At 37.4% G+C, this 15,147-nt stretch overlaps 1 protein-coding gene across 1 annotated transcript in view; it reads right to left on the bottom strand.

The window, feature by feature from the left end:
• Positions 1–13,973, bottom strand: part of LOC134822253 (hemicentin-2-like) — a 35,773-nt gene extending 21,800 nt beyond the window's left edge. The window contains exons 1-12 of the mRNA XM_063833161.1: positions 13,887–13,973; positions 13,637–13,773; positions 13,462–13,532; positions 12,960–13,063; positions 12,584–12,667; positions 11,241–11,301; positions 10,806–10,936; positions 10,501–10,582; positions 10,045–10,135; positions 9,726–9,813; positions 9,253–9,368; positions 8,938–9,030 (exon numbers count right to left, since the gene is read on the bottom strand). Of these exons, the coding sequence (XP_063689231.1) occupies positions 8,938–9,030; positions 9,253–9,368; positions 9,726–9,813; positions 10,045–10,135; positions 10,501–10,582; positions 10,806–10,936; positions 11,241–11,301; positions 12,584–12,667; positions 12,960–13,063; positions 13,462–13,532; positions 13,637–13,773; positions 13,887–13,932 (1,104 nt within the window). The 5' untranslated portion in view covers positions 13,933–13,973. The remainder of the gene's footprint in view (positions 1–8,937; positions 9,031–9,252; positions 9,369–9,725; positions 9,814–10,044; positions 10,136–10,500; positions 10,583–10,805; positions 10,937–11,240; positions 11,302–12,583; positions 12,668–12,959; positions 13,064–13,461; positions 13,533–13,636; positions 13,774–13,886) is intronic.
• Between the last annotated feature and the right edge of the window lie 1,174 nt (positions 13,974–15,147).

Below are 15,147 nucleotides of genomic sequence, written 5' to 3'. Positions count from 1 at the left end.
GGAAAAGCCGTTCTCTCCACCACTTCATCCGGTCTAGTAGAGCCCCAGTGAATTGCATTCTGGGAGTTGACATATCCGTTTATATGGCCTTGTCGCTGTACCAGATTTCGTCCTCAAAGTAGGGATCCACATTCTGCTTGGACAGGAATGTGTTGGCGAAATCTATCCTCGATTGGAAATCACGGTCCAAAAGTTTGTGTTTCTTTGTGATTCGGTAGGCCCGGTTAGAAAGGTCTTGCTTTAGGATTCGCTGAAGGGTTCTGCTGATGTCTAAGGCAGGAGCTCTTGATCTTGTGATGAATGTCAAAGCAGCTTTTCCGGCAAGGGGGTGGTCGGTTGAATTTCATCTGAAATTGTCGTTTAATCTGAGGGTAGAACTCCCCATTTTCTTTCTTCAGGTAGACGAACAATCGTTGTTCTGCAGTAAAGGGAGGATAGTGAACCATTTTCGATGATTCAATGGATGGTTCATTCCTTTTTATTGATTGTAAGGAACCTGTGACTAGCAGGGCTAACAAGCCCTGAAATGGTGACACCACCATAAATTCGTGTGATAGCGTTTTAGGTGCAGTCAGCTGTATAGGCCGGCCCATAAGCAGGCTGCAACCAATCAAGCGGTGCATGTGAGCCAAACAGGCCATTAACCAAGTGACGAGATCACTGACTGAGTGCTCGGATCACGTATCCGATGAGTTTTGAAATGGTCATAACTTAGCCATATTTTAACCAATGAACTTGAAACTTTGGGAAAGGTTTTCAATTATCAAGCCAAATGTGTGCAAAAAATTTTGAGTTCTTAGCTTAAAGCGTTCTCATTTTATGAAGACAATAGTGAAAAAGAGGGAGTGTCACGCCACGCCCACTGTAATTGGGCGTGGCTTACGAAACTTTCAGGAAATCTAAGTTTGACCCATATCTATAATCTCTGAAATTTTGGTGCAATTTGGAGACGAATTACGTGAGTTATTAAGAGGTTGCGTGTGGGTAGTCACTTATGGGCCACCCTGTATTATATGCTATTGTATAAAAAATGGATTTAAAGACCATTAGCTGGTATAAAAAAACGTCAAAGAAATGAAAAAAATTCGGATTTTTGATGGTTTTGAATGCCTTCTAGCGTTCATATTGGGGGTGATGCAACGTCAATTAATGTCAATTAATGTCAATTAATGTCAATTAATGTCAATTAATGTCAATGTCAGTTTTGCAAAATTTTGGAATACTGACATTAATTGATACGATAATTATTAAATTTAAATTATTAAATTATTAAATTATTAAATTATTTAAATTATTTCAGAATTATAACTATTGTGAATTCAATAAAATAATTATCACTTTTGTATCCTTGTATCCTTGTATCCTTGTATCCTACGATATTTTTCGACCAGAGATTATGTAGTTCTACCATATTTTTAGCACTTTAGAACGTTTATATCATCAATTTATTCACTACTATCACATATGGAAATGTGAAATGTGAAAAAATTCAGATCATTAAACAATAAAACTAAAATAATACGGTTTTCCGAAATTAAATTTTCTTAAATGGGCGTGGCCATCCAAGGGCGTGGTTCTCAACATCATCAGAACTTAAAACCCACATTAAACGAAATGCCTTCATGACATTTATATTTGAATAACGAATCTTAAACAGCTAACATTACTCCTTCATACTAAAAAAGCCGATTCTAGATATTTTACCTGTATAAGAAACCAATAAAATATGGGCGTGGCCGGTGGGGACCGAAGATGGAAGAGTTGGAAGCTGAAATTTTTTTTGGTGGTCTTTGAAGCTAAGGATCAACAGATAAGAACATACTCATAATTATTCAAGGACATTTTGTTTTTTTGAACCGGTCTAACTTACATAGAAGTGAATATCTTGAATATTTATCGAATAATGATAATCTCAAATTTCAAGACAAATTAATGTCAATTAATGTCAAATAATGTCAATTAATGTCGATTAATGTCAATTAATGTCAATTAATGTCAATGTCAGTTTGGGGTTTTTATGGAATACTGACATTAATTGACGTTGCATCACCCCCTTCATATTAATGTCCGATCATAATAATGCCCGTTCATTTAATGTCCGTCCAAATAAGGTCCGATAAGGTATAATAAGGGTACGATAATAAAGTGTCGTACACGGATACTTACAAACCTTTAGCTCTGCAAGCAACACGTGCTGTGATAAATGAATAATACGATAATACTCAAGTATCGGTAACTATTGTACTTTAACTCGTACAGGGTACTGAATATTACTTTCAATATGATCGAATGACTTGATCGGATCCTAAGTAAGGTATGAACACAGGAAACAGTGTATTCGAACAACAGGTTTCGAAGCGTGATAAATTACAGTCAATCAATAAACGAAACTAGTGAATCGCCGGCCACGTTACAGTGTTTTTCGGCAGCGGTAACTTATTAAACTGCACCTAACAAGCCACTCGAAGAACTGCTTGTAACGGGGCATCTATGAGAATTACCAGCACTGCGTTACGCGGCAACACGTGGCTCAGTCTGTCCAATAACATAACCTAACTAACCAACCTGACTACTGCGTGTCCTCCAAAACCATTCCTAATCTATAACACTAATATAATCTAATCTAATCCTAACGGTTTTTATTCACTAAACTACAATATCCTAACTAAAATATCACTACACTTAAACTGCTGCAACCAGCTTACCACATGACACTACTAGGGCACTAATACATTAGTACTAGAACATGACATTAGAACTGTAATTCTAGAACTTCAGATTAAGATTACTTGGCAGAATGGCAGGGTTCGAGATTCGACTCTACAACGCTCAGTTTAGGAGTGATTAGTAGATAAATACTGCATGATATGCGAAAACTCCAACTAGATCATGCTTAATCGAAGTGTTCCTCGACGTGAACTTAAGCCTTGTAACCTACTGGAGTTTGGGCCACTGAATCGAATACGACCTGATATTAATTTTAGGATGTCGGGAAATTCATTAAGATTTTTATTCTTTGGTTTTTCAATTGGGCTACGAATCCGAGTTTGAGTTGATAACACCGAATTTCCTGTTTGACTCTCAAAGAGAGAAACCAAGGCTTAAGTTCCTCTTTCTGGCTCTGAAATCCAACTTTAAGATCGGACTTCGGAGATCATGTAAGTGTAACATCAGTACCGGAGATCAGACTTTTTTGCTTGATATTGGACCTAGAACAGCACGGGATGTAACCAAGGTTAATTTAGATAAGATATACCAGTTTTCGGGGTTACAAGAACCCATGAAAGGCAGGCAGAAGGCAGGCAGGCAGAAGGCAGGCATCCTAAATCCTCATGCTATCCTCACGTTGACCATTTAGGTCCATACCCCTGCCTCTCATTAAAAAACAGCTATTAGGCCCGATATCCGTCCCTTGTCCCGTCGTGCCCCGTAAGTAAGAGATCGTTCAGATTTTGGTCATTTAGACCCCCTCCCCACTCTAAAATCCACTTTACCCAAAGCTGGAAAAATGTCACATGTGAAACGTAAATAGCTAAATCAGCATCTCGAGACCTTCTATTATAATATAAACCCCGTGATCCTACCATAAGCTTATAACTTATAAGGTATTGCATGCCGAAATTAAGATTCACCTCAACTGGTGATAGGAACCTGGATGTCCTCAGTCGTGATCCTACCATAAGCTTATAACTTATAAGGTATTGCATGCCGAAATTAAGATTCACCTCAACTGGTGATAGGAACCTGGATGTCCTCAGTCAAATCTCGAACCCTGCTAATGCTATTCTGCCAAGTAACCTTAATCTGAGGTTCTAGAATTACAGTTCTAATGTTCTAGTATTAGTGCCCATGCCCCAGATAAGATCTCGAGGCAGCTCCCAGCTGTAATAACAGAAGAACTAGCAAGTCACCACTTGATTAAAAAACGAGGGAATGACACGCATTATCATACGATAAGAAAATCTATGCGACTGAAAAAAAGAATATGGGGTCATTCTGAAGTGGGAACCAAACTACTGCAGTATTATAGGAAATTAGCTAAATTAAACTGCGGCCAACAGATCTCAATCCAGGGATTACAGATCAATTGTAAGCCGTGATTATTTGATCTAGATTATTTGATAGATTTGGATAATGGGTTAAACCTCACCTGGACAGACGAGAAATATGTTACTCTAGAGGAGAGACAATGAATTTAGGAAACCTCAGACGTAAAGCCTTTGTGTAGATAGAGAGTCAAAGATAGATGTGAGTTCTAACAAACTATGGATTCAGAGGTCATCAGACAGGAAGCTTTGGTAAAAAGATGAATAGTCGTAACACCTGGACTCGGGACAATGAAGCTTTAGTGGGAGATAAGACCAGCTGCCAAAGGTGTGAACAGGGGCACGTGAGTCTGGTTAGAGAGGTCGGGTGAAAAACCACGGACGCGGCAGTATTTATATCTGGGGGCTGGACCTGGCAAAGGAGGGATTGAGTTTGCCCGATTCGAGGAGGGCCATTGATGTAGGACACTTTGGAGCCAGGACCTGTTACGTCAGGATCCTGGAGAGAGCATTATCGTGGACTGTAGTTAGTGGAACTGTGCGGAGTTCATGAGCAGTCTGGTTTAAGCGTAGGGAGAGTCAACATTGGTTAACTCAGGAGAGCAGGAATAGGCTGTGTTGTAGCCAGGGTTAGCACGGGTTAATCCAACACGAGTGGGTTCGTGTCAACAACAATCGGGCTCAGGTAGAGCGAGAATGAACTATAGTGGATTTGGGCTGATATAAGGACGGTCAGCGAGGGCTGAAAGTGTTATGTAGGTGTAGTTTAAGGGTAAGACTCCGTTAGAGACGGTTAACGAGTGTTAACCGTGATAGGTAAGGGTAGAGTAAGGACGTGTGTTTTACAGTAGATGTAGGGCGTCATAAGTCAGAGTAATTAGGAAGTGTGTTTTGTAGTAATTGGATTGTTAATCATTTTGTTTCTTACCCTTTTTTACCATCATTATTACTTTCGTTTTTGTTGTTCGTAACCTAAATTACTACAAATAATCTACAAATCTGAAGCAAGTGATGACTGCTTACACAATATTGGTCGAGGCAGCGAAATCAATCATAATTATAAAGTGGGGTACTGGTCAGCGGTCAAGCAACAATCTGGCCCGGATCCAGTGCCGATTTATTTTAGGTTCGGTATTCTTGGTACATATATCATGGTTTCATGGCATGAATAAATAAAAAGTTTAAAGTTGAATTTTGGTCAACACATTTTATTTAAATTGGTGCCAAGGAAAAATTGTTGGAGTTGTCACAAATCATGTAGTAGTTATTTACTAATGACTCCTAAAGTGAGCTTTTTTGAGTATATGATGTGCATGAGTCGGCAATTGCGAACAATTTGCTGTTAGCAGCCGATCCTTTGACCTTAAGGAACCGTAATTTTAGAAAAATTGCCCTTTCGTAAGACACAAATATGCTGCTGTCATGGCCCATTAAGAGAGATGCCCAATAAAGTAGATCATTCTCCAATTTTTGTAGGTGTTTCTGGACAGAAAGTGAGTCATCTTACATCTTGTGACAAATGCTATGTTGCTCATGAGTCTTTAAGACCTTTCTAGTTAACAGTCCAATAGCCCATTTGTGAATACTGTCATTGTTTGCTTGGCAAAAATCCGTTTTTAAGCCACATATCCGAAAGTAAGCCTTTTAGGGTCTGTGTTGCTTCATACGTTGTATATAAATGTGGCCATTATGTACATTTTAGTGTATCAGAATAGTCTCTACGACCTTCCTAGGCGGAAATGCCAAAAATCACGGAAATTATGAACTGCGTCAAGCCAAAAACCGTTTTTCGGCCATATTTCCGAAACGAAGCATTTCCTGGGTCGAAATACAAAAATTCGAGTGACCGCAAAACCCTGAAAAAGGGTGTGGCCGAAAACGCCCTCATTGCATTTATTTCAAAATTGCAATGAAGTCCAAATGTTTTAAGAATCATCTAGAGAGGTGATAACCGTTGAGAAGTTGCTTTTAACACGAAAAGCTAACGAGATAGCCTTTTAGAACGGTTGGGATCCGACTATATATCTTACTATATATAAAGCGAGACGATATATATATTATATATATATATATCTGTTTATATATCCGTACCATTTTACTGACACCACGGCATCAACTTTTACAGGACTTTCCGCAAAAACCGTAAAATATATGTCCGTTTTTGTCCGTTCGATTTTGTCCGTTTTCAGAAAATAGGGTACCGAACGGACAAAAACGGACAAAAATTGTAACTTTTGATTTGAATTGTCTCCGCAATTTGTAACAGGCTATTTGCAGAAATGGGTAGCACGGTTAATGACCATGGTCCTTTCTCACACTTTCAATCCTCAGTTAGGTACAAAGAATAGTCTACACAATTTTTAATAAAATAAAAAGGGATGAAAATCAATTTATTTATGGAAAATATCGTGTAACAACTTTTCCATATTACTCGAGAGTAAAAGTGTGTTAAACACAAATATTCTTGAGCACATTTTGAGTCAGACTCAAATGCGTTTAAAAACATTTTAGTATATAACAATAAATTGTGTACAATAAAATAAATCAACAACACCATTTCCTTAGAGTTTGAAACATCCGAGGGTTCGTTTCAAGGTGATGCTGCATCTGGTGCATTCTTCACACTGTACTTTGCTGGAGCTTTATACCACTTCCGTGCAGTAGTGATTACCATTCGGCCTAACCCACCGTTCAACCCCGAGACCCTCATGCCTATTGAATGGGAATACGCCGACGATGGCGATTTTGCAGACGAGGATGAGGAAACTCTTAAAGAAATGCTGCCCATATGTAAGGAGATCCTTGAAGAATGGAATCTGTTTGTGAACGAGGACAAAACAGAACATGTCCACTTCTACATTGCAGATAAGGACGAGGTAGACGCCAAGGGTGAACCCGTGAAGAACAGAGAGCCCTGGCGCAACACTATTTCTCTTGGATCCAAGCTCTGCAGTAAGGCTGATATCTCTCGCCGATGCATCCTTGCTTACGTTGCCTTTGAGAAATACAGCAAGGTATGGGCAGAGAAATCCCGCATTTCTCTTCCTGTAAAAATCAAGCTGTATGAAGCATTTGTTACCCCTGTTTTATTATACAACTGTAACAGCTGGGCAGCTCCACAGAACATTATCAATAAAGTTGATGTGTGTCAACGCAAACATCTAAGGCGTATCATCAACATGACCTATCCCCGCATCATCAGCAACAAGGACTTGTATGCTCGTTGCAATGTAACTCCACTCTCAGAGAGAGTTCATAAATCCCGCTGGAAAATGTTTGGGCACATTCTTCGTAGCGACTGCAACTCACCACCACAACTAGCTCTAAATTTTGCTGTTGATAGTATGTCAAATATGAGGGGAAGGATTGGTAGACATCAATGTAATATTTTTAAAACTATTTTAGACGATTTGAATAAAAGAAATATTAATTTGAATAATAGTGACGACTTGACAGACTTAAGGTATTTAGCCTCGAACCGCCAATTGTGGAGAAATTTATTTTAAATTTGATTAGTTCGATAATTTCAGTTTTAAGTTCAATTTTTTGCATAATTTTTGATTTTGATAAGTTCAGTTTTAAGTTCCATTTTTTGTATTTATAGTAAGTTTTCAGTTCTACAAGTCTTTTAAGTAGACTTATCAGGTCTTTAGGATGTTCTTAGTAACTACTTTGGATTTGTGTAAAGTTTGATAATAATAACAATATTATAAACTTATTAGGGGAGGGAGAGCTCAAACGGTCTGTTTGGACTGCAGAGAGAGTTCATACTTCCATACGACAATGTAATGCATCTTCACAAATATGATAGGCGTACCATTGGATACGTGAGGGCACTCCGAATAGAATTGCTCACCTAATGCGGGTTTTGACTCAACGGGTAATTACTCCTACCCTTTTTAACTGCAGCAGTGACTCCACTTTTGACCTATTTGACGGCCACTTATTATTTTCATAATTGCACCGGTTTTTTCCAGGGAGTGCAATTACAAAACTAATTGCACTGTTTTGAGAGCAACCGAAAACATATTCGGTGCGATTATATATATATTCGCACTGTGTAAGATACTGTGATATATTAATAACTTTCAGAGGTGATTTAAGTTTAACGGGTGATACTTGGGTGGTCTGAAAATCCACAGCAGGCAAGCAAAACGTTCAAACAACCATCACAACTGCAGATAATAGGGACGGGCCGATTCTTGGTCCATCCCATCCTAGCGGCCAATAGCAATCAATGAGTTATGTCACGTGACTCAGATCCGACCAATCACATAACAGGAGCATTGAGCATCGGACGGCTATCCTATTTTTACTTTTCTTATCTGTATTTGACCCTCTGTTGAGGTGGTTATCAGACATTTTTGTGGAGCTACTAGATTGTACAAAATAACTACAAATCAATCGAGAGAGAGTCGGCGGATGACGTCACTTCTTTTCTCGAAGGAGGTTTCGGGTTGAAGTGGAGGGTTGGAGTGCGCTGTTCATTTGAGTTGCTCAGTGCTCTCAAAACAGTGCGATTTGTTTATAATCTCACTGTTTTTAGTCTTAGAGCAGCTAACAACACAGTCCGTGCGATTATAAACTAATCTCACCGATTATATAACACCAGAAGCGTGGAGTTATACGCGAATCTAACTGCATGTATAATACGATTACACCAGTTATTGCACTCGGCTGCGCCTCGTGAAATAACTGCAATAATCGAACTCGGCTTCGCCTCGTGCGATTATTGTATCAATTTACACTCGGCTGCGCCTCGTGCAATTAATAGTGTAATCGCATTATACGCAGTTAGATTAGCGTAATGTTATTATAATTCTAGAAATGTCTATCAAAGATGGAGCCCAGCACAAGTGTTATAGAATAATTGTAGAGATAGCTATTATACCTGATGCTTAGGTAGAAAGTTCAGTATCAGGATGTAGGAAGGGTTGGACCCGTATACTTTTACACGTGGTAGTAGCACCTTGTTTGGAAGCTCCTGGCAGGTATTTTTAGAGTACGTGGTGAACGTTTTTAAATGGAACAGATTACAGAGTAATGTATTTGTAAAATAAAAGTAATTATTCGAAAGAGACGAAATTTCGGATAAATTATACGGTAGACTGGTAATTTCAAACATGTTGAGATTTAGGGGATTTAGCACTGAACCGCTGCATGCTGTTCTGGTGCTACCTTGGTGCTACCTTGCGAGATCACTAACCATATCATTTAGATACCATTTAAGAGTGGCACGCTGAGTAACCCTGCAATATATCTGCATCTTATCACCGGGTGTCACGTGCTGGCTGAGTGGTGTTATTTCTAGCATCGGGATACCTGGGTTGCCATGGTTACTACAACACCATGGTGATGGGAATCATTTTAATGATCATATTATGTTGATATTTTTATTGGAAACAATTGGAGATATTATTATGTTTAACGTTAGATGATAAAAGTGTGAATTGATGATTTATTATGGGATTAGTCAGATTTACTAATATCGTTATAAATGCCACAAGTATAACTGAAGATAACAAGTCTAATTCCTAAGATAAGATAAGAAGTAGCTAACTGCAGTATTACTGTAATATCCGGATGTGAACATACTTTATGAGTCGCCTATAATACGGAATTATCAGACATTTCAAACTCTAAACAACTGATAAAATAAGAAATCCAGCTGATAAGAACCTGTAATTGTTATCTGTGTGGTATGTTGTCCAGTCCCGACACTGTTACTTGCTATACAAGTATACACCCCACTGTCTTCAACTTTTACCTGGTGTGTTGTTGACTAATTAGAAACCAATTATATAACTGAATTAATTGATCAATTATGTGAGATTGATATTGATAGTAAATCAAATTATAAGATGTTACCAATTGACAAAATCGTAAAATATAAGCAAAAGATATTTGCGAGCGGGCACAAGTTTTCAGAGAAGTTTCTGTTGATTAAGTAAGGTACAAAAATCCGATACAAAGAAATTAACAACAAGGTTCTTCTAACGTTGTTTATTTGAAGCTGAGTTCCATCTGAAGAGAGATTATCTACAATCTTCTTGTTGTCTTTAAACCAAGTAATCGCTTCTAGATCCACCCTGTAAGAGTAAACACATAAAGTCAGTACACAGTAAGTATTAACTTAATAATAATTAATTAAGTAACTTAATAACTTAATAACTTAATAACTTAAATAATTAGATAAGTCACTTAATAACTTGATAACTTAATAATTTAATAATTTAATAACTCAAATAATTAAGTAAGTAACTTAATAACTTAATAACTTAGTAACTTAATAACTTAATAATCTCTATATTTACCCTGTTAGCATTAACAAATAACATCAATACACAGAAAGTACACATACTATAGGTTGGATTTAGATTTAAGACTAAGATAAGGTTTTAAGTCTAACTTCGGAACAGGAACTCAAACTGTGTTATCAGTATATACAACTAACACTGGATTGAAGGTGAGTTGCAGGTAAACACTCTGTCCAACAGATCGTTCAACCAGCACCTCTCCTGTTATCTTTGGTTTACCTGTGCAGGGGTTTAGGTTTAATTTTATTACACATTTTAAGTCTTTCTGGAGGTTATTCTTATTGTTTGGTTAGTTATTTCAAGAGATTTAATTGTAAAAGTGCTACATTACGTCCAATTGTGAATATGATATAATATACTGATCGCTCTAATGTCGAATTTAAGTAAATGTAAGGTCACGTGACTATCACGTGACAGTCACGTGATAGTTGTTTTATCTCACTTCGAACAAGGAGAAGTATGGCAGCGGATCCAGAGAAGTTGTCACGTGTAACCTCAACTACATACGTCCCTGAGTCTGATTCTCTGATATCTGATATTATCAGCTCCAAGTTTTGAGAGCTTGGAAGGTATCTGTAAGATGTGATACGTTATATAGTGAATATTAGTGAAATTCTCACTTCAAACCTATCTTTAAAATACTCGAGAGAGTGTGGGGTGCTAACAAATTGTAATTGCGATTGTGTGTGTTGCCCAAATAAAGATGGTTTTAACGACATGGTTTAATTAAGTATCTATCATAGTAATCATACCACGATGATTATAATGAAAATGTGAAACACAGAACTAGCAACTGTTTTTCGTGAACCATATACGTAAGTAGTAAAATAAGCTGTAGAAACAAGTACTGTGTGTTTGAAGGTAAAAGAAAGAGAACCTGTCTGCTTTCCAGTTTGAATCCTCCCTGGTCCACTTGACATCACCAGGTTCAACATCACCTGGAACAGTATCAGAGTTAGGATGTTGTTCTGAAACACGGTGTAACAAAGACAATAACCTAATAACTACTAGTGTAACAGTGTTGTAACGTTACAGTGTAATATTGTAAAAATGTAACTACAGAAGCACAGTGTATCTCCACGGTACACCCACTTTGCAGAGACCCCCGCTAATTAGACCCCGCTAGACGGCATGTAACGTGTCACGTGATCGATAACGAGATGAGTTACATGTTGTCTAGCTGGGGTCTGATGTCGTCATATGATAAGGTGTCATGCATGCATGTAGTAGTCAGCCACAATTTCAAACGTCAATTGACCTTATAATGCAGAGGCAATGGCGGCTTTCAGTCAATTACTTACTCCCGCTCGCTCATTGAAATTTCTTTAGAACTTAATTAATTTGATAGGAACAGTCTTTAATTGTAGTTCATTTGGTTGACCCCCGCATCAAATATTCGCTGCTCAAACCTTTTGTTATACTGACCTCTATTATGACTCGATTTTAACCGCTTTTGAAAATTTCAGCACAATTTGATAGTCCGGTTTTTGCGACTGATGATCGACCCTTTTCTAAACTAAAAGGTAATGTCAACCTCGGAAAGGCTTGAACCAATTTGGATCAAATTTCACGGCTAAGCGTCTCTTAGTTTGAAGTCCCAAGTTGGTCTGGATTTAATACTCCGAAATTGTAAAATACCTTCCGTATTATATCGATAAAATACAAACATATCTCCCGTCTGCAGTAAATGGTACATGACAAGATTTTCACAAGAATATAATTCACATTTGGGACACACGGCGAGAGAAGACCCTCACTAAAGACGCGTTTACACCCTATTATTAGTGTTTTAGAGCACGTGATCATTTTAGAGCATGTGATCGTTTTACTGTCAATCTGTACGCTAAACATTACCACACCTGTCGACACTGAAGCTGGCCGGGGCCTCACTTGAACGTTTGGTAAAGTGATATCACTCAAATCTTATCAACATCACACAAACTATACAGACTGTATTGCTGTGAGTAACCAAAGATTGAGATTCAGGTTGAGAATAACGGTGGCAATTAGATTTGGACCGTTCTGTGGATATGCCACCGAGGATAACGGTTTAGCATAGGTTGCTCCTTTTGCTCTTCGGTTATTACAATATTTAATCAATTAATTGAATGTGAGCGTAACTAATAACTCCACAGTTTGTTTCCTGACATGGAAAAAATACGATTTACACATTTACTCATCAAAAAATTAAAATTTTGATTGATCAATTTGTTGTCTCACGGTTGATTGTGACAGATAAAGTAACAACAGCTCCGCAACATATCACAGACTTTACAGGGAACTCTGGTTCTATCTTTATCTGTCCTAGGAGAATATTGTCATTAATTCATCTTCTGAGGTTCTAGAAGTCGGTTTATATTTGATAAAGATATTTTCAAAATGGAAAACAAATTTTAATTTAACTCCCATTTATTGAAGACCCAACCTATCAATATCGGAGGAGCTGCAATTAAGATATTAAAAATAAAGTGATACCTCATCATTTTATCAGCTGTTATTATAAGCACATATGGGATGACCACAAACGTATTATCACGAAATAAAGATTGAAAACTCACAACAAAAAGATTATTACTGTGAGTTTCACTAAACAAACCTAATAAAGTGAGAATAATTTCAGCACTCTTGTCAATGTAACCTCCATCATTCCTCCTCCCTCTCACTGTCACACTGTACTCACCCTCATCCTCTATCTTTACTCTGGTATTGAGGTGTTCAGATAAGTTATGTTTTGGATAAGGCATAGCATATTAATGTATTCCTATTATTATGTTGTGTATGATCATCAAGTAATTATTGCGGTATTCAAGTATAGAAAGGGGTATTTAAGTATTATATATATGGTAAACAATATAATAGCTGATGCTTTGGCCTTTGGCTCCAAGTAAATGCGGTATATTTACCAATTATGACCTAACCATTAGAGAAGCAAAATCATGTGATGTGACATCTTATCAATTAAATTTTGGCAAAGTTTCTTTTATAATTTAATGTACAGCGGCATTATTAACGACTTTTCGGTGGAACTACGATATTCTTCTGAAAAGAACAACTTAGTAACTATCCCAGAAGTTTCTGTTTTCAGATAAACGACAAACCTGTTGATTATCAGTTGAGATGAGGTACCAGTGAAGATAAACTGAGCATCAGATGGCAAGCTGCCGGATGTCTGAACATGTATTATCTTTACAAAATTTAAGGAAGACATGTCAAGGTAAAAATTTCAGTGTGAATAAAAACTCTTGTAGATTACAAGTTTAATTCTAAAATTACCTTGGTCCATGAAAAATCAAACTTAGAGATGGTAACAGTGGAACTGTGGTCTAGTGTGGCTGATAGGGTGACTGTTTGTCCCTCTCTTAGAGCGACAACTTCTTCTAGGACTGGAATCACACTGAGGTACTGTCCCTCTGATTGAAGATGAAAATTAGTGATCTTCATCAGAAGTGATTATAAAATCTGTTCTAGTTTAATGGAATGTATTAAAGAGTTGCATGATGGATAAACTAAACGATAATTTTACCTGCAAAATTACAGAGCCATGGTATCAGAATGAGCAGCATCATCATTGACAGACCATAGCTAATTCTGCCACAGGGTCAACATGCCTACAAATATGAACAGATAGTATTAAAACAGAACATCTGTTATATTTACATTTCAAAGCTCGGTATTGTAATGGATAACAATTCTTGTTATATGGTGGCGATCGTTGAGTTGGAGCTAACTCATTGATCTATAATGGATCATTACAATGGTCTCAGGAAACAGGCATGATTTTCAGATAAATAATAAGCTAAAGCTGTGTTTTGTGAGGATATGATATGGCTTAGACTCTTTTGACCATTACCGGAACTTGATAGATCTTTATGAAGAATATACAATAATTGAGCATATGCTTCAGTACACCCACTTTCATGTCAGTCTCGTCATTTCTATCTCTTCTGGAGCTATATATAGTTTAAACCAACTTAGTTTTGTAATCTCCAATCTATGGAACCTTTGCTGCTCTGTCAGCCAGACTGAATAGTCTTTTTCAGTCAGCATTTCCATATCGGTTTACAGTTTGCCTAGTCAGAAAAACCGTGCTCTCATTTTTAGTAGATTGCCCTATCAAACCAAATTTGAGCATCACTAGCATGTATTTGGCTGACTGGACAACGCCAGCCTGTTCATTTTCCATATCTTCAATTGGTGTGTTTTTGGCCTGTAATGAAAACAGTGATTGTTTTAAAAATCCTCTGAGTTAAAATTACATCATCCGTTTATTGTTTAGAAAATTTAATTGAGGAGTTAGTAAGACTTAATTCACCTGGGGACCTCAGGCTATTACGTTCATAAACATATAATATAGATTCGGTGGAATGACGGGCTGAGCGCGGCCCAGTAAGACTTAATAAATAAATAAAATTAAAGATCGAGTTTATTAACTTGAGTGTTTCCTAATCTTCGAGTATTGAGTACTATTGAACTGCTACAATGCAGTTGATAACCAAACCCACGTAGTGCAGGTTTTTTTCATATAGTGATTTGATACTTTGTAGACATGTGTACGTGTTACTAAGCCGCGCTCAGCCTGTCATTCCGCATAATCTATAATATTCTAAATCTTTATGTTTATGAACACGATAGCCTGAGGTCCCCAGGTAATGGGTGATAATTGTGAAATATTTGTTTCAACTCGGCGCGCGCCCTGGTAGGTTATAAACCTACTTAAAAATTAAAACAGTTTGTTATATTTGTCTTCAATCCTTTATACTATATAATTTACAGCTAAGGCCTCA

Source organism: Bolinopsis microptera, chromosome 10 (genome assembly GCF_026151205.1).
Source record: "Bolinopsis microptera isolate Bmic1 chromosome 10, MBARI_Bmic_1.0, whole genome shotgun sequence".
Lineage (NCBI taxonomy): Eukaryota > Metazoa > Ctenophora > Tentaculata > Lobata > Bolinopsidae > Bolinopsis > Bolinopsis microptera.
This window is presented reverse-complemented; position numbering and strand designations above follow the sequence as displayed.